Source organism: Homarus americanus, unplaced genomic scaffold (assembly GCF_018991925.1).
Source record: "Homarus americanus isolate GMGI-L3 unplaced genomic scaffold, GMGI_Hamer_2.0 scaffold4896, whole genome shotgun sequence".
NCBI classification, from domain to species: Eukaryota; Metazoa; Arthropoda; class Malacostraca; order Decapoda; family Nephropidae; genus Homarus; species Homarus americanus.
The window spans coordinates 725,525-744,758 of NW_024749657.1; the positions used below are offsets into that span (position 1 = coordinate 725,525).

The window sequence follows — 19,234 nt, forward strand, 5'->3', positions numbered from 1 at the left end:
GTATATGCGATTGAACATTCGATTGAGACGTTAAGGATGACTGTGTATATATATATATATATATATATATATATATATATATATATATATATATATATATATATATATATATATATATATATACATATACATATATATATATATATATATATATATATATATATATATATATATATATATATATATATATATATATATATATATATATATATATATATATATATATATACAGTGAACCCTCACTTTAGGCAGTCAATTGAACCCACGGAGGCCCGCGTAAAGCGAGAAAAGCATAAAGTGAACAACATAACATATGGGATTAATTGAAATAGAGACCGGGCCGACCCCCAAACTCCACTTTTTCCCGACACAATACCTATGTTCTAGTAAAAATAGCATCTTAATTTCATGATGGTGCAAGCACACAATTAATATTTAAGAGAAATACAGTCGCCAAGTTAATGTCCATTCAAATAATGGACTCAACTCCCTCCCCCTCTTCTCACACTCACTGGCTCTTCCCTCTCTGAGAAATGTTTGGGGGAAGACACTAGATTTTAAGGTATAGTAATAAATAATACCTCAAACTAAAGTTAGGATAATATAATTGACATTGCTGGTGTCCTTGCAAGACCAGGAATATTTTGAATATAAATGTCATATATTTTGCACAAAAGATAACATATTTACTCTAAGTAAACAAAATACTTACATTAGATCTAAAATTCGTATGTCTAATGCGAAATCTATGATGTTTATATTCAAAATGATCATCAAATTGTAAGAATTCCAGCAATGTAAATTATATTCTGGCAGGGTAATTTGTATGAATTTTATGAGCTAAAACAAATATCTTCAGTTAATAAAAAAAAAAAATATTCTTCACGACACTATCTATCAATCAAAATACCCCACCTTGCCTCTCCCCCCCTCTTCCCACCACGCCAGCTGGGTCGGTCGGTCCCTCCCCCCCACACCCCACCTTCCCTCCCTACCAGAAAAATGTGAGGGAGAAAACAGAATATTTACCTTTTTAGTAATAAATAATACCTCAGACTAAAGTTAGGATAATATAATTGACATTGCTGGATTCCTTGCAAGATCAGGAATATTTTGAATATACACGTCATATATTTTGCACAAAAGATAACATATTTGCTCAGAGTAAACAAAATACTTACAGTAGATCTAAAATTCGTATGTCTAATGCAAAATCTATGATGTTTATATTCAAAATGATCATCAAATTGCAAGAATTCCAGCAATGTAAACTATATTCTGGCCAGGTAATTTGTATGAATTTTATGAGCTAAAACAAATATCTTCAATAAATAAACAAAATACTGTATACTTACCCAAATACTATCTGTCAATCAAAATACCCCACCTCCCTCCCTCTTCCCACCTGCTCCCTGGGTCCCTCCCTCCCTCCCTACCCCTCACCCCCACCTTCCCTCCCTACCAGAGAAATGTTTGGGTTATAACAGTATATTTACATTTTTAGTTATAAATAATACCTCAGACTAAAGTTAGGATAATATAATTGACATTGCTGGATTCCTTGTAAGACCAGGAATATTTTGAATATACACGTCATATATTTTGCACAAAAGATAACATATTTGCTCTGAGTAAACAAAATACTTTCATTAGATCTAAAATTTGTATGTCTAATGCAAAATCTATGATTCTTATATTCAAAATGATCATCAAATTGTAAGAATTCCAGCAATGTAAATTATATTCTGGCCGGGTAATTTGTATGAATTTTATGAGCTAAATAAAAATATTATACTTCACCCGCGTATATGAGTAGATGCACCGCGTAAAGTGGGAATTCCGGTTCTGGCAGGGTACCGCGTAAATGTAGAAACGCGTAAAAAAAAAACGCGTAAAGCGGGGTATTACTGTATATATACAGAGAGAGAGAGAGAGAGAGGCAAGCATTTTGACAGCTCCGGCACCTAAAAAATTAGCACTGAAACACTGATAAAGAGTATTAAACTGACAGAGATGTGTAGAGAACAGAATGCCTAAGTACAAGTATAAGAGGAATTGGTTGCAGCACAAAGAGAAACTAAATGGTATATAAGGCACATAATGAGAAAGAGACTTAAGTTGGTTAATTACCAAGAGAATATTCATTAAGGATGAGAGAGCAGAGGTGAAGAGATATGCCTCAACATTACAAGAACTCTCTGAAGTAGAAAGTTATAATACTGTACTGTTTCTATAAGTGTCAAATTTGTGAGGCTGACAAAGAGCTGTGAAACTGACACACCTTGTACGATGTCAAGAGACGTTCAACAGCATCAGCTCCAGACACCAGCATGTTCTTGGCAGTGGTGAAGTACTGTGTACGCTCCGAAACTCCTCCATCAGTCTCTCCACCTGTCATTGGTGTCAACAATGATGGTGAGGATATAAGTGTGTGAGTGCAAGCAGCTGTCACTGTTAGTAATCAAAGGCATTGTGATATAACCACAAATCACAAAACTACAAGAGTTTATCACTAAGATGGTGTAAGTAGGAACTGTACATCACATTCTGGTTTCAGTTAAGAAACAATTTGAATGTTTTTAATCAAAAGAAAGAGAGATAGACATATCAGTAAAGGAATATGGATAGAAAGGTAGTGAAAGAGAAAAATACCAAGAGAGATAAGGAATATACAGACAGAGTCTCTTACTCACTCTCATTTTTGGTGGAAGTGAGGAGAGGGATGGAGACCATGATCATGCCAGCACCTGACCACACATACTTCATGAGGAATTGTTCTAACATGATGTACCACAATCTCTTGTTGAAGATCACCCCCATCTGGTGTACCAGTGACTGATATGCCTGCTGCAGGATGCCCAGCTCCACCTGTAACACATGGGTGCCTTATTAACACCAACTGCCATCCATGACCAAAAAAGTAGTGTCTTCATCAACATGAAGCTGAGGAATACATAATGAAGGATAATATTTTTGTTTCTGATGTATTTAGTGTGAAACAAATTGAGTGAGTGATTCAGTGTACTACAATAATGTCCTGTACTGTGTTATGAACATGACTAGGTGTTCAAACTTTGTAGTGTGTAATGTATTGTACAATAAATATGAATATATGATAATTCATCCTAGTACAGTATAATACTGTACTAGTTAATATAACACGAGATAGGTTCCAAGAGAGGTCGCTTTAAACCAAATTCGCACCAAATCGAAGTGCTGTCTCAATGGAATAATTTAGTTTGGTACTTGAGAGAAACACAAAATACTAAAAAGACTGAGTCTACCCAGATGCACCTCAGCCTATCTCCTAGAATAAACAAAACATTGTTTTTTGTAGTACAGTACTGTATTAAGTTAAAATAAACACTCATAAATCAACACAGCTAAAATTAAGGGATGCAAAATGGTCTGTTTACTGACTAGGAAGATGGGGGGAGGGAGGGGGGTGAGGTGATATGTTTATGAGAACTAAACCTCTAGGCAGGAAAATAAAGAATTTGTCATGTATGGCACTAACTCTTACAAGGAGAGCCTATCATAGCATAGTTCCACTGGTAAACCTAGCCATTTAATATTCTAAGTGAAAGTAAAGATTTATACTTCTCCAAAAACCTGCTCTATCTAGAATTCTCAACACTAACCAGTATGAATCACTGTATCACAAGATGAACCCAGAATCAATACCAATCCAAAATAATAGGACTTGAGCTTAACTAGATATTTTCATTAATACAACAATAGATAAAACATTAAAGGTAAACTGAATCATACTAAAACTGGTGAGACACAGGCTGAGCAGATTAAGTGGAACATTTACTTGCCCTGACAAATTTTGGAGGAAATTTACTTGCCCATTTTGGGGGGAGAAAGATTGAATAAACAATTAAAGCATTAAAATTTATTATGAGTATCAACTAACACATCACTAATGTCTTTAAAACTCACCCGGTCAATTTTCCTGGCGTCTTATACATGTTGATGAATTCACTTCAATTTATAACACAAATCTGTCTTAAACAGCAATCAGTGGGAACTGTTATAAAGGTAAGGTCATTGTGATAATAGGCCAACACAAATAGGAGGGATCAGCTATAATGTTACTGAGGCTGTCCCATGCACCTGGGCTTTCTTAGCAGGACAGGTCATTGTGGGAACAGAAAGGTCACGGATCAAGTCAGCTACAAATGTCATATGGTGTCAGGTCAAGCACGCACACGCACACACACACACTACTACTTTTCTGTCACTAGGAATCGAGTATGACGATCATCCAGCTATAATACAATGATATGAGTTATTAGGGATGTCACCTACGTTGGTGAGTTTTGAGGTGACTAAAGAAGCCGATACGGGACCCGCAGTGTCGTTCACATTCGTTGCACATGTGGAGGGCTCCATCTTCTGCGGGAGGGGCAGTGGCAGCGTCTTTCCGGCGTTGGCGCTTGTCTGCCTCGGTTTGCAGTCGGGCTAACTCGAAAGCATTGACACCTTCCTGTGCGGTGCTCCTCTAAGGGTTACGATGTGGAGTAATCGTCTCCCAGGTGAAGGGGTCGATTTGGCACTTTTCAGGCTTGTCTTAAGACTAACCTTATGCCTTTTCAATTTGCCCGCCAGCGTTACGTTTACTATTCGTTAGGTGACTATAAAGTAGCTGCATTGGCAGTCTACTGTCGTCCATGCTAGTCCAACGTAGTTGTTCATGGATAATGGTAGCCTCGATGTTCCTACAGTTGGTGTCAGTAAGAATACTGGCATTTGTTCTCTTATCTTCCCAGCGAACTCGGAGGATGGAACACAGACTACGTTGGTGAAAGTTTTCAAGTGCCTTGAGGTGCCTCCTGTATGTGACCCATGTCTCACTGCCATATAGCAGGGTGGAGAGGACCACTGCTCGATATACGTGCAGCTTTGTAGATAATTCCAGCTCCCTACAGCTGAAGACACGATTTTGAGGTCTGCCAAAGGCTTGAGATGCACATCTGATCCGATGCTGAATCTCTTAATCGATGTCTGCGGTGGTGGACAGGTGGGAGCCAAGAAAATGAAAATGGGCAACATTAGAGAGGGTAGTACCGCTAAGCTGGATGGATGGTGGAGGTGAGTCTGAACCAGGGGCAGGTTGAAAGAGAATCCGAATCTTACGTGCATTCACCTCAAGGCTGAAGTGTGCATACGCGTCTGCGTAGGTGTTCAGAATCTCCTGTAGGTTGTGTTCAGTGTGAGCAACAAGGATGAGGTCGTCTGCATACTGATGTTCAGTAATGGAAACTGCAGACACCTTTGTTCTTGCCTGGAGTTGTCTTATGTTGAAAAGATACCCCTTCAACCAGTACTCGATGTTCACCCCACTGGCTAAATTGGCACTGGCACGAGTAAGGAAGGCAGCCAAGGAGATGGAAAAGAGAGTTGGTGCCAGTACACACCCTTGTTTAACCCCTGTTTGGATGGGGACGAATTCTTACTGGGTGCCGTTGTGCAGGACACTGCCGTTTATGCCATCGTGGAGTTGCCTCACAATGGCGATGAATTTTGGTAGGCAGCCAAAATGACTGAGGGTCCACCAGAGGGCTTCCCTGTTGACCGAGTCAAAGGCCTTGGTTACGTCGATGAAAGTCATGACACACACACACACACACACACAGCCCCCCTTCCCCTCCTGTCACCTCACTGGTTGACGAACTTCACTAGTTAAACATGCACAGAGAGATGGGGTCATGCAGCAACTTACAAATTCCCATGTGGATATTTTCCTCTAAAAATATTAACTTTTGAACCGGGCAAGTGCCAGGCACACAGACATGAAACGTCACTTGTCTGGCCCCTAGTCTGGGTACGTCCAGGCTGCCGGGCACTGCTAATCTGACAGCACTGTTGAGACATGTTAACAAACCACTCATTTGTTATATCCAATGAATGTATTTTTTAATACTGTACTGTACATAAGATAGGACTATACAATATCCCTTAAGGGTCTACAGACTGGGCCTACCAATCACATTAATATCATCTTACAGGTATAACACAATCATGTAGGGTACCTCTGATTTGCAGCTAGAATAAGGGTAGCTACCATATCCACTTAAGGAAAGTTAACTTCATTGCCCAACCAAACCTCATATAAAATTGAAGGCTACAGTACAAAGTTAGAAAGAGTAGAGTAATAATGTAGGTTACCTTATGACCACCGTAGAAGGCAATCTCTTCAGCATTGGTGATGATCCGAGAGTGGACGGCTCTGAGGTAACCTTTCCGGTGTGCCTCCTCAGCTACGAGAGTGCCAAATTTGGGCGACACCCTTCTCAGTATGCGTCCTGTGATCATAACAACCAGGGTACCCAATGCTGGACCTATGGATAAAATTATAAAGGTGAATTCACAAGTGAGATCAAACCATGTTTAGAAACTAAGTTCTATAAATGACCACTGCTAATTATATTTACAGTAGTATGTAATCACAGAACCCATTGCTCAAACTTAGAAAGAAACGTTTATGAATGTAGCAAAACTTGGTATAACAGACACTGTATATAATGGCACCCAGCTATAAGACACCCTAAGCCTATTGGACAAATGCTCCGTATGCCAGACAGGCGTCCCTTAATCCCAAGGAGTTGTCCAACAGTTCATCACTGCATGAATACTAAGTGGAGGAACTGTAACATATAATAAAGAGTAACAGACAAGCTGATACTTATTGAAAAACTTAAAGAACCATTATCACACATTATACATTTTATACTGTACTCCTCACCACACTTTATCTGAGACTTCTCTACCATACCCCTAGATCTCTACCAGGCCAAGCTACATGTTATGGTTTGGTTATTTTTCAACTCGTAATTTCAGGTATATATATATATATATATATATATATATATATATATATATATATATATATATATATATATATATATATATATATATATATATATATATATATATATATATATATATATATATATATATATATATATATATATATATATATATATAGTTCATGACATCCTTGCCCCTCCAGTTGTGTCAGCTCTGGAGACAAAGGTAACTACAGAAGTTTGTACGGTCAGTTGAATGCCAAGTGTGTTCTTCATCAGGGAGTAAACTTGTTCACAATAATAGGTGGTTCTAAAATATGACAAAAGAGAGAGAGAGAGAGAGAGAGAGAGAGAGAGAGAGAGAGCAACTTTCTTTATTGCTGAGAATTTTGATGGAAGTTCAGATCAAGTACAGTACTGTGTACAGTACTCGGTACACTTCAGTTATGGAAAGTAAACTGCTTTCTCAAAATTATTAAATTTTTCTTTTTTTTTCTTTTAAAAGGTGGATGTTCCACTTTTTTTTCAACATAAACATGCTCTGCTTCTCTATATAATTTTCTCAGCCAAGCATTACAAGTAAATTTCACTTATTGCAGTAGCCTAATTCCTGAAAAATTCCCATATTTTTTAGTGTATAAAAAAGTATCCCCACGTGCCACCTTCGGCACGTGTGCCCAGGGTTGCCAACACCTGCTGTAGCAGCTTCATGGAAACATTATTGTGTAGATCACCACTGAAAAGCCCCAGCTTATTTCACAATGTTTTTAAACATCTTAATACTACCTGAAGGGGTTAGATTAGGTTTGCATTAGTGTTTAGTCATATGAAATAAGGAAACGGCAGACCAATCAATACTATGCAGTTAAGGTGGACTTTAATACAATAAATCACTGTTGTAATAATTGAGTACTGTACTGTACTGCAGCTACTGTACATGTGCCATAAAATCTCAGATTACAATATTAAAGCAAAACAGAAACTGAGAAAACTGATATTTCTTGGCAAGAACAGCTAGAAACAAAAACCTTATCATAGAGTGGTGCCTTATCTGTGGCCTCATTGGGGCCATGGGTCAACTGTGTGGTGGTGGTGGTGGTCAAGGCCGGTGATAACACCACCAGCCTTCATTACCCACAGGAGACTGATAATGAAGAGGAAAGAGCAGGCAGAGGGGGAAGGGAGAAAGAAAAAGGAGAAGGTGTAGGAGGAGGAGGAGGATACTATAGAGATATAAAGAAGGATGTGTTATGGTAAGATAAAGGAGGAATACCAACAATAATATAAATAATAAAAACTAGTTCATTTATAACAATGAAAATAAATATAATAACCTACCGGTTAATTCAATTCAAATCACCCCACTTCAAAAAGCTTCAATCTTAGGCAAGGGGATGACCAGCGGCGTATAATGTACAGTATAAGTTTCTGGAAAAGGGGGGGGGAGGGCGCAAGATTTGAGGATAGGGACATTATTTGGTAAAATTGCAGTTTCACTACTGATTGTTTTTTTTACCAGAAATCTAAGTTTTCCCATGGTATTTTGTGTGATTCAATTCAAATGACCTTCATTTCTGTTGGAAATGAGCCAATTTTGAGTTATCACCTCCCCATAGAACCTGATCTAACCAACCAAAGAAACCTACCTAACCTTATCAACATGAGAGTATGCTCAAACCGAGCGGGTCAGTTGTAAACCACCAGACGACACGTGCTGACTGCAGATTTATGTTAATTTCTTACAAGAATTTACCATCTCGGTTAATATCCATTTGCGACGGAAGTGGTAGTATTAGAAAAAGTTGTTGCAATTGACACTATTTAATTTCTGGTGAACCCAAATTTGCTCTCACTCAATTGGGAGTGAAACTGCAATAATACCCATTATTTATTTCTATCCAGTGGTGTAAGCAGAGGTCAAGTGTGGTGAGCTAATACAGCTGGGGGGTTCAGTGAAGGGGAGGAGGGGACTGTAAGGCCCCAGAGAAAATTTTGAAATTTGCCCAATTTCAGGGACTTTTTGAGGTCAGCTGCAATGAATAGTAGGACACATTTAATGGCCAATATTAGTAGTACTTCTGTTGGATGCTTCCCCCCTGACAATGAGCCTGCATTAATTTCTAAGTACGGTACTTACGTCCTCAGAAACTGGTTGCGTTGGGTTGAGGGCAGTAGCAAAAGGGGAGCCATGACCACATGCAACCCCCCATATAAGCCACTGGGGACGATGCCTTATTGAATACCGTACAGTAGAGTAAATCTGACAATGACATGTCTGTAGTTAACTGTGTGAGACATGGCAGAATATAACACCTACAGTACACAACAAAAACTAATGATTATTAGTTAACCTATTTTGCTAAAAAAAACTCTCTAGCATGACTTTAACCCTTAACTGATGGATAAAAATTCCCTGCTTCCCCTCATATGCACAATAATAAAAAAAAAAAGTTTATACAGGGGTATAGATTTTCATTGCAAAAGTATGTAGCTAAATTATCTAAAAATAAACACTTTCTGTTTCATGATTTGCCACTTCATATTCTTCCTCTGCATTATCATCACTATCATATATCACATATATCCACTTTCTTGAGGCGCCAAATACTGTACTGTCTCCCATAGTCACTGTTGGTGGGACACTATTTACTAAGTAGCTGTAGGGGAGTGGTGACAAAGATAGATATTTACTGGTGATGCATGAATCTATAATAAAAGGTGCTCAGGAAACATGGAAATTACAAGATGAATACCGTCCCTACAGCTAACATCCACTGATGATGGCTGCTGTCCCTACAGCCAACTCCCACTGAAGATGGCCACAACTTAAGGGTTAACAGTAATGTTAAAAGTCATGAGAAACTATAAAAGTCATAAGATGATATCAAATTGTCTACACTGCACATTAGTCCAGCTTTAATCAATAGTTCTTGATATCTTAATGGCAAATTTTATCTACATTCACCCCACAGAACCCACATTAACAACATTTACTCTACATTAACCACATTCACCCCACAGAACCCACATTAACAACATTTACTCTACATTAACCACATTCACCCCACAGCACATTCACCCCACAGAACCCACATTAACAACATTTACTCTACATTAACCACATTCACCCCACAGAACCCACATTAACAACATTTACTCTACATTAACCACATTAATCAATAGTTCTTGATATTCTTAATGGAACCCACACAGCATTTTTATTCTACATTCACCCATTCACCCCAGAACCCACATTAACAACATTTACTCTACATTAACCACATTCACCCCACAGAACCCACATTAACAACATTTACTCTACATTAACCACATTCACCCCACAGAACCCACATTAACAACATTCACCCCACAGAACCCACATTAACAACATTTACTCTACATTAACCACATTCACCCCACAGAACCCACATTAACAACATTTACTCTACATTAACCACATTCACCCCACAGAACCCACATTAACAACATTTACTCTACATTAACCACATTCACCCCACACACCACCTATCACAGCCTTCCCTCACGATCTCCCTCAAGGTCTTATGCCCAGCCTATTCTTTATCACAGCATTACATACAGTAGGTTTACCAGGTAGTACACTAAGCACTTTAAAGTCTAATAACAAACAAATGTAGATGAAACAATACCTATGCCTATATTCCAGTTATGGCTGTATAGATTTTGCATGTGAAAGAAACATACAACTGTAATTTTGAGTGAGACAGATGGACAGACAGACACATTTTAGAGATAAGATATTAATCTACTAATGAAGCAATTCACCTTTATGACCCCGAACAGATCAGCTTATAAACATGTCATAACCATACGATGTTTGAGCAATGCACAATACTGTACGTACTGGTAAAGAGTAGTAAGGTAAGGAGTGGGCATTCTGGGCTCGTGTGTTGAATAAGAGTGAAATACAACAGATAATAACTGTAAAATTAGTGGCACAGTAGGGGAGGCTCAAGAGTAACAGGGACACAGGGGTTTAAGGCTCATATCCTAAGAAATTCAGCATTAAGTTAGTTTTATTTCTTTTACCTGTGTGGTGGACCAGGAGAGGTATACTGTATAACTATGAAAATGTGTCCTCTGGAAGGCTAAATTTTCCCTGCACAGAGGAGCAGCTCTGAACCTTCAGTCCACCTGCCATGTTTATATAGCTAAAGCAGAAATGCTCTTCTTCTTCTTCTTCCCAAAACTTTTGTAATTATCTACAAAAGATGGTGATCCAATAACAACCCCTCAAGTTGTCGTTTTTTTTGTCTGACACAATCTCCTAAAAACTGTGAACAGATTAATTGAACAACCAAAACAACAACTTTCCTGAAATTACTGTGACAAGTTACAAGAGATTTCAAATATGGTAACATGGGTGCTCAAAATGTAAATAACATTCTGTATCTACCAAGTAACAAAACATTCTTACAATCTGTAACAAACCTACCAAGTTTAACCTTACCTAACCTAAAATAGCTACTACATAGCTTCAGTTACAATACGGTATTTCTTACTCTATTCTTATACAATACAAAAGAATTCCATTCTATGAAAAGAATCAGTCCTACAGTCTAAACGTGGCACTCAAGGCAAGGCTGTGTTTGGTCATTTTCCTCCACCCATTTTTGGCACTTCAAAAACGATATCTTGTAAAAAGCACCTATCAAAATTGTTTGTATATTTGTCAAGGTTAGAAAGCTTTTATCTTTCTTGTATAAATATCATCAAGTAGCTAGCTGTTAAGGCTAAACAGCTCGTCAATTACTGAATTACCTGTAGTGTACTGTACCTGTAAGTAGCTTGACAAAATGACAATACTGTACATATGAACACGACAGCTTCCCTGCAGGAGCACCATTATTGTCCTTTCCATACACTCAAACACTTCCAGAAAATGTTATTATTATTACATTTCCATATACTGTACAGTAATATTATGACTTATTGTAGATAAGATGAACCACCAAAACCTAATTATCCAAACACAAAAAAAGTTCACAACAAAGAACAGACCAACTGACTGAATGACTAGTAAGCTGATAACTGATGAAATGATAAATAATAAAATAAAAGTGCCAGAGTTGCTAAGTACCCCTGCTATTTACGTAACAGCTTGCATACCAGGGTACCCCGGCTAAGTACTGTACAGCTAATATCCCCAACTACGTAGTTATATACAGCATGATACTCATGTACAGTCGAGGACAAAAGTTCGCTCCCGTGGTGAAACCGAGCTACGGGAATGCGTGTCCAAATTGACTTACCATGAGTGATTCATCTTCATTTTTTGACGTAAATATTACTGTACAGTAGGTGGTAGCGATCCCTGTTCACACGTAGAGGTCCAAGGTTCGATTCCCGACGAGTGAGGTATTGTTTGTATATGGAAGGCCACATGCTATATGGACTGACGAGATATAATAACCTGGTGTTTACGGCACAGCTATTTGTATTCTCACTCAACATATAGAAGAAATCACCAGGATAAGAGGAGACAGCACAGGCAATACCCTTGACCTGTTGTTCAGTAACGAAGAATCTATAGTAGGAGATATCAAGCTGGAGAGTCCACTGGGAAAGAGTGACCATGCCTGTATTTATTTCCATTGTGACACACAGGAGATGGAAGACAAAAGTAAAAAACAAGTGTACATGTATGAAAAGGCGGATTACCTACTGAAGAAGCAAAGGCTTACGATGGACTGGATCCAATACTTATCATTGGAACCAGACATTGAAAGTAAGTGGAATAAGTTCAAAGGAAAATTCCAGGCAGTCATTGACGAGTGTGTCCCTAAGAAGATAATCAGAGGACTGAGGGTTAGCAGAAAAAGAACAAATGAAAAATTACCTATGAACAGGAAGCTCTGGGCTAAAGTGAAGAAAAAACAGAGACTGTGGGAGAGACTGAAAATAATGAAAACGAAGTTCAATGAAAGAGCATGCACAAGGGAGATGTATCTGGAAACTGAAAAGGAATACAGGAGATAAAATAACCGGGTCAGATGGGAAACTAGAAACATCTTGAAATGCAAAGAACAAGAGATTGCAAAAAATGTTAAGGCAAATCCAAAAGTGTTCTGGAAGTATGTACAGACAAAAACAAGAACAAAAGCTAGAATTGAAGATCTTTACAAGGATGAGGAAAAAGTACAGAAGACTGTGAATGATCAAGAAAAGGCAGATGTACTCTCAGAGCAATTCTCACGAGTTTTTATCAAGGAACCAGATAGGGGGATACCAACAACCAACAAGAAAGACGTGCCAGCTCTTCAACACCTGGAGATAACCGAGGGCAAAATAAGAAAGGTGATTCAAAAATTGAAAAGACAGAGGTCTCCTGGTCCAGATGGGTTACATCCAAGAGTCATTAAGGAGATGATGGAGGAACTACTTCAGCCTCTGAGGATCTTGTTTGAAAGCTCTTTTCAAGAAGGAAATATACCCGAGGACTGGCGTATTGCATATATCACTACTATCTATAAGAAGGGAAGTAAAAATGAACCAGGAAACTACAGGCCAGTCAGTCTAACTAGTGTAATCTGCAAATTAATGGAGTCAATATTACGGGAAGAGATGATATCCCATATGAGAAAATATGGATTGTTTAGTAATAAACAGTTTGGCTTCATTTCCGGCAGGTCAACAGTCCGACAGTTGATTAGGGTACTTGACAGGTGGGCGGAAATTATCAATGACAGTCAGGCTGTGGACATAGTGTATTGTGACTTCATGAAGGCTTTTGATAGAGTACCCCACAAAAGACTATTAGAAAAAGTATCTAGTTATCGCATTGATGGAAAATACCTTGATTGGGTAAGGAATTTTTTAACTAAGAGAAAACAGAAGGTTGTGGTAAATGGAGAAGTATCTGACTGGAGAGAGGTCACTAGTGGGGCCCCTCAGGGTTCTGTCCTCGGCCCCCTGCTGTTTGTCCTTTTTATCAATGACCTGCCTGAGGCAATTAAACACGACAGTGAGGTATATCTATATGCGGATGACACAAAGATTTTTAGGAAAATACAACGAGATGAGGATTGTGACATGCTGCAAGAGGACCTGGATGGGATCAGGGGTTGGACTGAGAAGTGGATGCTGAACTTTCACCTAGAAAAAAGTTAATACACGAGGATAGGAAGAAAAAAACCTACTGACCAGGGATATCATTTTTTTTACGGGAATTAGCCCACCCGGGCACAGGTCAAACGACCCACAACGGAGCCTGGGGGGCGAAAAAAAAAAAAGAACGGAAAGAAATCGAAAATATAGAAAAAAGGTTACCCCGGTATACTGTATTAATCTACACCACGAAGATGCCGGAAAACCAGCTTTTTAAAGTGAGACAGATTGTAAGAGCATGGAAACACAGAAGAAGGCAGAGCATTCCACAGTTTGGCTGTGTGAGGAAAGAAGGAGGTACTATAACGGGCTATTCTCGTGTGACCGACATCCACAGAGAAATGGTGGGCACCGCGGGCAAGGCGTGTGTTACGAACCCACGGCCTTGCCGGCGGTACACAGGATGCCAAATCCACTGAACATTGCCCGTTAAAGTACCTGTAAAAGAGAGTGAAGCAACATTGCGGCGAAGAGAAAGGGGAGAGAGATTGTCGACTAAAGGAGGAGAGTTAATAAGACGAAATGTCTTTGATTCCACCCTATCTCATAGTTGGACAGAAGAAGATCCACCCCAGATATGAGAGCAGTACTCCAAGTTAGGACGAATGAATCCCTTATATACTTGGAGCAACTGCTCAGGAGTGAAGTAGCAGCGGCATCTGTACAGCAATCCCAACTTTCGGGAGGTAGCTTTAGTTATACTAAGGATGTGTGATTTCCAGGACATATTGGAGGAAATGGTGAGGCCTAACATATTTATTTCAGAATTTGGGAGGATGATAGCGTCCTGAAATGTAATTGGTGGGAGATCGTCTAATTTACAAAGTGTAATTGGTAAATATTGAGTTTTGTTACTATTGAACTTAACCAAGTTTGTATCAACCCATTCAGAGATGCTGCACAGATCCGCGTTGATAGAAGTAATGATATCAGTTCTAGAAACAGATCTAGTTTGAGATTAGGAGGAAGGGGAAAATGTGAGGAAGAGTGAAGAGTAGAATCATCGGCGTAAGAATGGAGAGAATTAGTTGTAGTGTGAAGTAAATCATTGATAAAAAGAAAGAAGAGAGTTGGTGAAAGAACAGAACCCTGTGGGACGCCACTATTGGTAGAGAAAGAGCGAGAAATCGAACCCTCGACAACAACTGCCATGGATCGATTCTCAAGGAAGCTAGAGATGAGAGAACAAAGTGGGGGAGAGAAACCAAAAGAGGGAAGTTTAGATAGCAAAGACTTGTGCCATATCCTGTCAAATGCTTTGGAGATGTCAAGGGCCACGACAAAGGTTTCCCCACAATCCCTAAGAGAGGATGACCAAAGATGGGTGCAATAGGAGAGCAGATCACCAGTAGATCTCGCCTGGCGAAAGCCATACTGGTGATCCGACAAAAGAGAAAGGCGTTCAAGGTGACGGAGAAAATGGGAGTTCAAGATAGATTCGAAAATCTTAGAGAGGGATGTACACCACGATCAAGAAGACGACTGTAGAGAAGGATATAGGGGTAGTCATCGATGATAAGCTGACGTTCTCTGACCATCTAGCTGAGAAAATCAACAAGGCTAATAAAATAGTGGGCAAAAATTAGAAGAACTTTTGATCATCTGGATGCACCTATATTCAAGGCTCTGTACACAGCTCTGGTTAGGCCACACCTTAAGTATGCTAATCAAATTTGGTGCCCATATCTCATTAAGGATATTGAAGCAGTAGAGAATGTACAGAGGAGGGCTACCAAATTAGTACCACATATCAAGGATTTATCTAATGAGGAAAGACTAAGGAAATTACAGTTACCGACACTGGCGTACAGAAGATCTCGTGGGGACCAAGTGGAAACATACAAGATAGTGTGTGGCATATATGACCAGGCATGTACAGCAGGAATGTTCCAGATGAGGGAGGCTGACACTACCCGGGGGAACACAAAGAAGATCTACAAAACAAGAGCGAGGCTAAATCTCAGAAGACATTCGTTCCCGAGTAGGGTTGTTAACAACTGGAATGGGTTACCTGAGTGAGTAGTGAGTGTGGAGGCGGTGGAAAAGTTTGAAGCAAAATTAGATAAATACTGGAAAAATCAAGATCAAGTATATAATTATAGGGCACAAATATCCGCCACACACAACCACCGTCTGAGTAGAGAAGAGGCTATTGAGCTGGAGTCACAGGCGTGAGCCTCTTCCAGAAGATCATCTGTGAGTATCTGTGATATAATTTTTATGATTTTAGTTAGGTTAGGTTAGGTTAGGTTAAGAACTGTATACTGTACTGAAGTTTCTTTTAAAATTTATGTTTTTTAAAGACTATGGAGACCCTAGGTATTAAACTTGCATTGTTATTTGCTATGACGATATTGATGGGTAAATAAAAATTAATTTCAGTGTTTTTATATTATTGTGTCAGTACTGTATCTATAACCCTAACCACACATGGATCATTACCAATTTAACCACAGGTTACCTGGCGACACACTCTTGTTAAATAGCCGAGATACCAGTTTATACAAACTCTAACGTAGGTTCTTTGTATATATGTGTGTGTGTATATATATATATATATATATATATATATATATATATATATATATATATATATATATATATATATATATATATATATATATATATATATATATATATATATATATATATTAGGTACGGTTTAACCTGAACCCTTGTTCTAAATTATTACTTCTACTGTATTAATGACTATCTAGCCGAAAACTAATATTGTGGGTAATTTTATCAGTTAAAATACTGGAAAAACATAAATTTATGGCGGAAAAGCTTCGGAATAAACTACGTACTTTTAGTTTTTTATCTTTCTCCCTAATTAAGACTCAATATATACAGTAAGTGGTGTAGGTGTTGGCAATTTCTAGAGTGACACAGTTCTGAAAGCTATCATGACAATTTCAAAACAAAAAGTGATAAAACTTACCTGGTAAACTGGCACCACCACGGGACCTGGCCAGGGAGGCTAGGGAGTATGTGATGAGCAAAGAGTCCAGCAGTGGCTTTGTGATGTGGGAGTAGAGGTGGGCAACGCTGGACGTGAAGGCCATGATGTCCTCGGTGAGGCAGTGATCGGCATTCTCCAACCGGCCGTCCAGGTTCGAGACTCGATAATAACACTGGTTTTTGAAGTATAGGTCATACGAATAACGCGTGAGACGAGTACGGAACGTGAGTGCAAGGTGTGATTCCAAGAAACGGATCATGGAGTTGACAAACGTTGCAGGTATGGCAATGGTAATCCATTTTGTCATCATCAGGGCAAACTTGGCTACGTCCTTACGTACAATATATTTGACGACTCTCCCCTCCAATTGTGCCACGTATATAGAAAGGAAGGTGCGAGCGATGAGGGTGACAGTGTGGATGAAAAGGATGATGGATGACTTACACCACACAGTAGGGATAACAATTTTCACTAGCTTCTTGAGCTGCACGAAGAACTCCTTGTTGACTGTGGGACCTTTCTTCTTGTATTTGGCTTCATTCTTTGCTGCCTCTAGCTGTTCTTTGGTGGGTTGGACCTTACAAAGTTCCTTGATCTTTGGATATATTATTTTATATATATATAAAGCTACAACTAAGGACATTCCACCTCGAGTTACTGTCGCCTCACTCACATTCAGCCTCAAAGACGTCTCCCTGATAAGTTTTGAAGCGGCGTTTGTCATTTTTCCCGTAGCTACCACGACACTCACACTTAAATTATTATCATGAAATGGCCGGAAATATGTCCAGGAGAGGATTATTATGACAAAACCGAGGAGCAGCAAGACAGTAGGGGGCAGCAGCGGGAGCGAGGAGCGACACGGTCTACCCAGCCGCCTCACAACACTGACCTCGGGCAGACGACGGTGTTGTCCTCCGACCAACACTGTTTACTACTTCACCGACACTCTGATAATACTCTCTTAATGGTATCTTAATATTTTCTTATTTCTAGATATTTTCTCACTAAAACTATCGATTATACTTTTTCACTTGTAGTATCTTACTAATTCTTTACTATCTGTTAGTAATCTCTTTGTACTTAGATATAATAAAGCACACACTCGCTGAGTATCTCTTCTTTTATCCTCTTCACCAAACGATCAGCTCGTTAGCCGCTTGGGCGATCGGTCACGTCTCTGTCACGCACTGTTGGCAAATACTGGGCATGCACCGGCTCCTGAATATAAATGAACCTGCTCCAGTGTTGATCAAGTCTGGTCTTGAAAGAGCTCACACTCGGTGCCGTCACAACACTTTCTGGTAGATTGTTCCAAGAGTTCACAACTCTCACTCCGAAAAAGTTTGCCCTCACAGTTGTGAACTATTGGAACAATCTACCAGAAAGTGTAGTGACGGCACCGAGTGACCCGAACAGCTAGTAAGCTGATACGTGGTGAAAAAAGACTAAATAGTGCTAACCCGTGTGTTCTATTGTTAAGTACTGTAGCAACAAACGATCTATACTTCATATTGTTATGCACTGTTGGCATGAATGTGGCCACTAGATATCTCACACTCAGGACAAGGTAGGAGGGAAACTCAAAATGCGTTTTATTTATATATTGTAAGTACAGTGCAGTGCTAGGGAGTTGCCGTGTGAGCTCTTTCAAGACAAGACTTGACCAACACTGGAGCAGGTTCAGGTACATTCAGGAGCCGGTGCATGTGTAGTGTATACTCTCCCCTACAACAGCCTAGCCGCATCCCATAGCAACGGACTGAACTGAACTGCATAATCGAGGTGCGGCCTGACTAGCGCAAGATATAGTTGCGATAAGACCTCTGCACTCTTATTACTTACAGGCAAATGTAGTACCCATATTCAAAGAGGGAGACAGAGCATCAGCGTCAATTTACCGGCCGATTAGTTTGACGTCAGTAGTGGGGAAATTTCTTGAATCAATTATAGCGAATAGCATCCGATCGCATTTAGAGAAAAGCAAATTAAAATACGACTTTCAATATGGGTTTACAAAGGGAAAATCTTATCTAACAAATCTGCTGACGTTTTATAGGAAAGTCTTCGAGGTAGTAGATAATGACGAAAATTACGATGTTATTTACTTAGACTTAAGCAAAGCATTTGACAGAGTACCACATCAGAGGCTTCTGAGAAAAATTAAGGCTCATTGCATTGAGGGGAAAGTTTTAAATTGGATAAAATCATGGCTCACCGATAGAACGCAGAGGGTCAGCGTAGATTGTGTTAAATCTGAGTGGGGCTGTGTAACCAGTGGGGTTCCCCAGGGGTCAGTACTGGGCCCACT

General features: G+C 39.3%; 1 protein-coding gene across 1 annotated transcript in view; it reads right to left on the reverse strand.

Moving 5' to 3' along the window:
* LOC121853499 (ATP-binding cassette sub-family D member 2-like) overlaps nt 1–17,850 on the reverse strand; it is a 37,411-nt gene extending 19,561 nt beyond the window's left edge. Inside the window, exons 1-4 of the mRNA XM_042347649.1 lie at nt 16,903–17,850; nt 6,175–6,347; nt 2,694–2,868; nt 2,282–2,391 (exon numbers count right to left, since the gene is read on the reverse strand). Of these exons, the coding sequence (XP_042203583.1) occupies nt 2,282–2,391; nt 2,694–2,868; nt 6,175–6,347; nt 16,903–17,647 (1,203 nt within the window). The 5' untranslated portion in view covers nt 17,648–17,850. The remainder of the gene's footprint in view (nt 1–2,281; nt 2,392–2,693; nt 2,869–6,174; nt 6,348–16,902) is intronic.
* Between the last annotated feature and the right edge of the window lie 1,384 nt (nt 17,851–19,234).